The 6,975-nt window shown below is 39.9% G+C and overlaps 1 protein-coding gene across 1 annotated transcript; it reads left to right on the top strand.

Moving 5' to 3' along the window:
• The first annotated feature begins 1,242 nt into the window (after positions 1 to 1,242).
• On the top strand, positions 1,243 to 3,493 carry LOC137722404 (polyketide synthase 5). The gene is made up of 2 exons (XM_068461393.2): positions 1,243 to 1,581; positions 2,239 to 3,493. The coding sequence occupies exons 1-2, from the start codon at positions 1,404 to 1,406 to the stop codon at positions 3,228 to 3,230; spliced, it is 1,170 nt and encodes a 389-aa protein (XP_068317494.1). The 5' UTR covers positions 1,243 to 1,403; the 3' UTR covers positions 3,231 to 3,493.
• The last annotated feature ends 3,482 nt before the right edge of the window (positions 3,494 to 6,975 follow it).

The raw sequence follows: 6,975 nt of genomic DNA on the forward strand, positions 1-6,975 counted from the left end.
CAGCTAGCATTACTGAGAGGTAGTACATCTCTATTCAAATTTTGCCTACTACAATCAATACACGGTAATGCTAGGAGATTAAATATAGGAAAGTGTTATTGGCACTTCAAAAATTTTATTCTACACTCCTCATAAGTGTATTTTTCTTTCCTAATATAAAAAAGTTTGGAGTGTAGAATGAGATTTTTGGAGTGCTAATAACAATTCCCTTAAATATATAGATTAAATTTTGTAAATTAAATCATATGGAAGTCGCGTTGGATTATTCGAACAAAAATTGAATTAATTACTTAAGTGTTGATTAATGTATTTATTTATTATTGATATACGTCATTTAATTTGCAAATCTAGCATTATGCCGTTAATTCTGAGGTTACAAACCAAAAACAAGGTTCACCAGCATATGCCTGCCGCCGACCAAAACCTTGAATGACAGACTGACAGTGGCGAGAGTGGTGACCAAGTTCTTTACGTTTGGAACTGCAATTTCTGTGCAATAAATAAGAAGGACATCTAGACGATGGGATAAATCCCAAATCCAGTTAATCGGAGACCGTGGTGGTTGCCAAGTCTTTGAATTGAAGGCAAACAACCATCGATGATCCTCAATTCCTGACTATTTCTTCAATTGCTTCAGTTACCATCAAATTCTCTGTAGTCTTCTTTCAGAAAATTCTTAAATCTGAGAAGTAAATCATAAATTTTATGCATAATAATAGTTTGGGACAGCAGGGAGAATGATAACACAGGAAAAAAGGGTAATACTTGATTAGTACTTACTTTTTGATATTATCCAATAATATTTTAACACATGTTTTATTGTTTAAAAAAATAATGTACATGTTATTAATTTTTCTCGAAATTTAAATTTGTTATTCCACCATGCATGCACCGAATTATCACCGCCCTCCCGTTTAATGGTGTTTGGGAGTTACCAGCATCATGAGAATTTACTCACAGTTAAAGCCAATTAAGGGAATTTTACGTTATATTATTAGTAGTGCACATTAGATGTACGATTTTCAGTTTTGTTGTTTTGTTTCCGTTGGAATTTCTAAGCTTACCAAATCATATATAAATATACCACGTAGATTTTTTCCTACCCTTTGTTTGGTAGGTAAAACGAGAGAACAAGCACATTCCAAATCATGCAGAGGTTAGTAGGCAAAGCTGACCACACAAAATGCACGTGCCAACAAGCCCCCTTCCCCTTAGGTAGTTGAGGGTTTCTAACGAAGTAATGGGTCAGGCACATGATCCTCATCTACCCTCCCTTCTTTTGCGCGTTATATAAATATATCCACTTCCCTTAACATTGTGTCACACCCTTTACCTGCTATCTTACTTACCCTTGCAACGTCCACTAACTCCTCTCTTCGATTTTTCTTGACGACCCGATCAAAATGGTGACCGTCGAGGAAGTTCGCAAGGCTCAACGGGCTGAGGGTCCGGCCACTGTTTTGGCCATTGGGACATCAACTCCTCCCAACTGTGTGGATCAAGCCACATATCCCGACTACTACTTCCGTATCACCAACAGTGAGCACAAGACTGAGCTCAAAGAAAAATTCCAGCGCATGTGTATGTACCAATTTTTTTAATTCTCATTTCTCTTTGAATAATTGTTTGTTTTGTCATCATCTGTTACATTTTGTTCTTATTTCTCTCTTTAGCGTTTATTCATGATACAAATTCCATAATTGTAAATAATGAAGAACTACGAATATAGCCACAGAGAAACAAAATTCAGAGTAATGGTCATGGTTTCTCTCTCTGTAAACTACTTATATCTGAAGAGGGGGCAATTGTGTTAATTAATACAAGTACAAAACAGCACTTTTATTTTTATTTTTGAAAGGGGAAAACAGTACTAATTAAACATGAATATTATTTCCAACAGTAATTTAAAAACAAACGTTTTTTCTCCCTTAGAAAACTTCATATTTGTGACAGTGGTTCGCTTCAATTGTTATATCGTAGTCTTTGGTACTTGAAATTAAAATATTTTCTGGTCAAAAATAGAAATAGCATGAAGAATCTAGTAGCTGGAAAAAGAATTAAACGACCAATTAAAGACGAACAAAACCTCCTTGCTGCCTTGCACATCAGCCTGTAAGAAAGGACTTATGGGGAAACCTAATTAATAATTGCATTTATTTATTTTCCGTGCAATCAATATATATACTTAAAGGTCCAGAAAATTGATTCTTGAATAACAAATGGTATGTAACTTTTCAGGTGACAAATCTATGATCAAGACCCGTTACATGTACTTGACTGAAGAAATTCTGAAAGAGAACCCAACTGTGTGCGAGTACATGGCTCCCTCACTCGATGCTCGGCAGGACATGGTGGTTGTTGAAGTCCCAAGGCTTGGCAAAGAGGCTGCCACCAAGGCCATTAAGGAATGGGGACAGCCCAAGTCCAAAATCACCCACTTGGTCTTTTGCACCACCAGCGGTGTCGACATGCCTGGCGCTGATTACCAACTCACCAAGCTCTTGGGCCTCCGCCCCTCCGTCAAGCGCCTCATGATGTATCAACAAGGTTGCTTCGCCGGCGGGACGGTCCTCCGTTTGGCCAAGGACTTGGCCGAGAACAACAAGGGTGCACGTGTTCTTGTTGTGTGCTCTGAGATCACCGCGGTCACCTTCCGCGGGCCTAGTGACACCCACCTTGACAGTCTTGTGGGTCAAGCCTTGTTTGGTGACGGTGCAGCGGCCGTCATCATTGGTTCGGATCCAGTGCCCGAAGTTGAGAAGCCCTTGTTTGAATTGGTGTCGGCAGCACAAACCATTCTTCCCGACAGTGATGGGGCTATTGACGGCCATCTCCGTGAAGTAGGACTTACATTTCACCTTCTCAAGGACGTTCCCGGCCTTATTTCCAAGAATATCGAAAAGAGCCTTAACGAGGCCTTCAAGCCTATAGGCATTTCGGACTGGAACTCGCTCTTCTGGATTGCACACCCAGGTGGCCCTGCTATTCTGGACCAAGTAGAGTCCAAGTTGGCACTTAAGCCGGAGAAACTAGAAGCTACAAGGCAAGTGCTGTCTGATTACGGCAACATGTCGAGTGCATGTGTCTTGTTTATTTTGGACGAAGTGAGGAGGAAGTCTGCTGAGAAAGGACTCAAAACAACTGGAGAAGGACTGGAGTGGGGCGTACTCTTCGGATTTGGGCCTGGCCTCACTGTCGAGACCGTTGTGCTTCACAGTGTGGGTGCTTGATGACATGAAAATCAGTGTTGATTTATCCATCTGCTGCTTCGTATATGTATTGTTTCCGTCTTTTCTGGTTATAATTTGGCTTTTCGGATTTTTTTTTTGTTTTAAAAGTGTGTGGGCGTCATGGGGTTAACTTGGTGCAAGGAAGGACCCTTACTTTCATGTTGTTTACTGCAATATTGATGAAAAAAGGGCCCAATTGGGGAATGTAATGATCGAGTAAAATATTGATTGATGAATAATACTACTCTTTGATCTTTCATGTAGTATAATCTCTTAGCTGCATCTCCATTTCAAAAATTGTGGTAAAGCCATGCCCCTGATTTGGGATTCGGGAAGTCTTTGCTCGTGTTGAAATTGATCGTAATGTGTAAAAGGCGATCAATGGAGGGGGCCTAAGGATACTTTGTGGTAAGTCTTGGAATTAGAGTTTTCATAAAGGATATTCTTCCGAATGCCAGCTTTATGTCATGATAAAGCGAGGTGGCTCCCGGGGCGTGTATTGGGCTCTTCGCAGTGGGAAAATTTTAGGAGTACCTATTAGGAAATATTATACAGTATTATGTGTAAACATCTTGTATCATATTTACCTAAATAGGTTTGAGTCAAATCCCACTAAATATGGGTCACTGTTCCCTAGCCTTTAATGTAGAGTTGAATAGTTAGACTTGTGATGTATATATTGTACAACAATGTGATATACGAAGTATTCAATTTGCCATTCTTATGGCCTTTTCAATGTTCAGTCATTATGGTATCAGAGCATAAAGTTCAGGTGCCTGATTGTCCACGTTTTCAACTCTCATCCTATTTCCAAATATCATGTCAGACACAAAAAAATCAAAATAAAAGCAATATCGGCATGGATTCATCAAGTCCATACTATGTTCACCATTCAGATAACCCCGGTCATATGATCGTTTTAGAGAAATTGAATGGACCTAATTATCCATCTTGGAGTAAATCCATGATACATGCTCTCACAGCCAAAAACAAAATTGGCTTCATCGATGGCTCCATTCAGCCCCCTTCAGCAACAGACCAACCAAAAGAATATGCTCTCTGGAATCAATGCAATAGTATGATTTTGTCATGGCTTGCTTAATCAGTTGCATCTGATTTATCTAAAGGAGTTGTTCATGCCGAAAACACCTAAAAGGTGTGGGAAGATTTCAAAGATCAGTTTTCACAGAAGAATGTACCAACAATCTATCAAATTCAGAAGTCAATCCATCTCTCTCACAAGGCTTCATGACAGTCTCGGCTTATTTTACAAAACTTAAAGGCCTTTGGGATGAATTGAAGACATATCAACCTCTTCTTATCTGTGATTAGACAAAGGCACATAATGAGCAAATATAAGAAGATCGGATGATGCAATTTCTTATGGGTCTCAACGATGTCTATAATGGAGTTTGTAGTAATATCTTTTTGATGACACCATTGCCTAAAGTTCGTCAAGCATATTCACTTGTCATTCAAGATGAAACACAATGACAACTGACATCGGGACCAACCGAAAATTTCTCAATCGCTACTGCAGTCCAAAGTCGATTGAACCATTCCTCTGATAGTTTCAAGAATCTTCACTGCGAATACTATGATAAAGATGGGCACACAATTGAAAATTGTAGGACTCAAAAATATTATTGCAAGTTTTGTGACAATAGAGGCCACACTGAAGACAGATGCCGAATAAAAAATGGGACCGAGGGCTCTAGTCACGGGGGAAACCAAGATAAGAAATACATCAACAAGTCACACTCCCGTGGGTCCCATAGCAGCAATTCACGTGCTGCAAATGCAACTGCTACATTCTCTTCTCTTGCTGCCAATACATCAGTTGCCCTTTCTCAACCACATATGTCTCAATCAAAATGCTCTGCAATGACTTTTAGCATAACAACTTCGACAATTGGCCTAAGCTGTATCCATGATAAATTGAAACTATGCTCCTGGTAATAACAGTGCTTATGCAAACGCTGAAGGTCTATGCCATTTTACTGTTACTTCTGTTAATTCCATATTTATAAAGCCTTGGATTTTGGATAGCAGGGCCACCAATCACATCACCTCAGACTCCTCACTTTTCAATACAACCGAACCTTCACCAATATCTACTATTAAATTACCCATTGGCTCTTCCGCCACAATCACTTCCTCTAGCACCATATCGTTCAATTCCGATATCACATTAGATAATGTTTTGTGTGTTCCTTCTTTTCACTTAAATCTCATGTCTGATAGCCAAGTCGCTGATTCTCTAAATTGTTGTGCCATTTTGTTTCCCACCTTTTGTGTCTTGCAGGACTTGGCTACGGGGAAGATGATTGGATCGGGTAAGCAACGTGATGGTCTTTATTACATGTCGCCATTACAACGGACACCCATCTCCTATCAAGTTTCCCACTCCTCCAATTTATGGCATATGCGACTTGGAGATCCTTCGCCTACTCGCCTTAAATTAGTATTTCCTTCATTATTCTCGAATAATATTTCTTTTGATAAAGATTGTAACGTTTGTCCTATAGCCAAACAAACTAGACTTCCGTTTCCTTCAAGTTTTATATCAACTCATAATCCATTTGATTTACTTCATTGTGATATTTGGGGACCTCATAAAATTCCCATGCATTCAGGGGCTCGATTCTTTCTCACCATTGTGGATGATTTTACTAGATGCAATGGATATTTTTGATGAAATATAAATATGAAACTCAAGACCTTTTAAAACCGTTTATTACCTTTGCTCATACTCAATTTCATGCCAAAATCAAATCCATAAGAGTCGACAATGGGTTTGAATTTTTGTCCATGAAAGATTTTTTCCAAACCAATGGCATTGAATATCAACGCACTTATGTCTACACCTCTCAACAAAATGGGGTTGTCGAATGTAAGCATAGGCACATCCTCACCATTGCACATAGCTTACTGTTCAAATCTCATTTACCCTTTTCTTTTTGGGGCGAATGTGTTTCCACCGCTGTCTACCTCATTAATCGATTACCATCCCCTTTGTCATCCAATAGATCTCATTTCAAATTATTATACAAGCATTCACCGTCTTTTGATCACTTGAAAGTTTTTGGTTGTTTGTGCTTCTCCATTGTTGTTCACCCCACACACAAATTTGACCCTCATGCTAGGCGTTGTATTTTTGTTGGTTACCCAATTGGTCAGAAAGGTTACAAACTTTATGATCTGGAGACTAAAACCTTCTTTGTCAGTCGTGATGTTAAATTTTTTGAAAATACCTTTCCTTTCCACTCTGTGTCCCCTTTACCCCCTCCCGAGGACATCCCTGCCATACCGTCCCTTCCCATCTCAACTGATACACATGACCTCTCCTACACGGTACCACATATCCGCTCATTTCCACCACCCACGGACTCCACCCACATCAATATCTCACCTCCCATCACTTCACACACTTTATCTCATTCTGAAATGAGTCTGCCACCTCCAACCGTCCCATCTTCCCCTGGACCCTATCCCTCTATCAGTCATTCTTCACCCCCATGTCACTTTTCTAACCCCCCATCAGACTCTTTCCCTATCTACATTAAACCTACCCACCCTTCCATCCCCATCCAGTCAGACACCTCTTTTCCTCTCGCCACATCATTCTCTCCACCCCCACGACAGTCCCATTATCCTAAGCAACCTCTAGTTTGGCATAAAGAATATCACGTGGCTAACCAAGTCAGTCATTTTCCTTTGCAGCCTCGTCTTACCTCAGGTACTC

The sequence above is a fragment of the Pyrus communis genome, chromosome 4 (genome assembly GCF_041283825.1).
Source record: "Pyrus communis isolate YQ-2024b chromosome 4, ASM4128382v1, whole genome shotgun sequence".
In the NCBI taxonomy this organism is placed as follows: Eukaryota; Viridiplantae; Streptophyta; class Magnoliopsida; order Rosales; family Rosaceae; genus Pyrus; species Pyrus communis.

Excerpts from the sequence above, each read along its gene's own strand:
- LOC137722404 (XM_068461393.2), top strand. The coding sequence starts at position 1,404 with ATGGTGACCGTCGAGGAAGTTCGCAAGGCTCAACGGGCTGAGGGTCCG. Across the intron at positions 1,582-2,238 it reads AGAAAAATTCCAGCGCATGT|GTGACAAATCTATGATCAAG; the intron begins GTATGTACCAAT and ends GTAACTTTTCAG.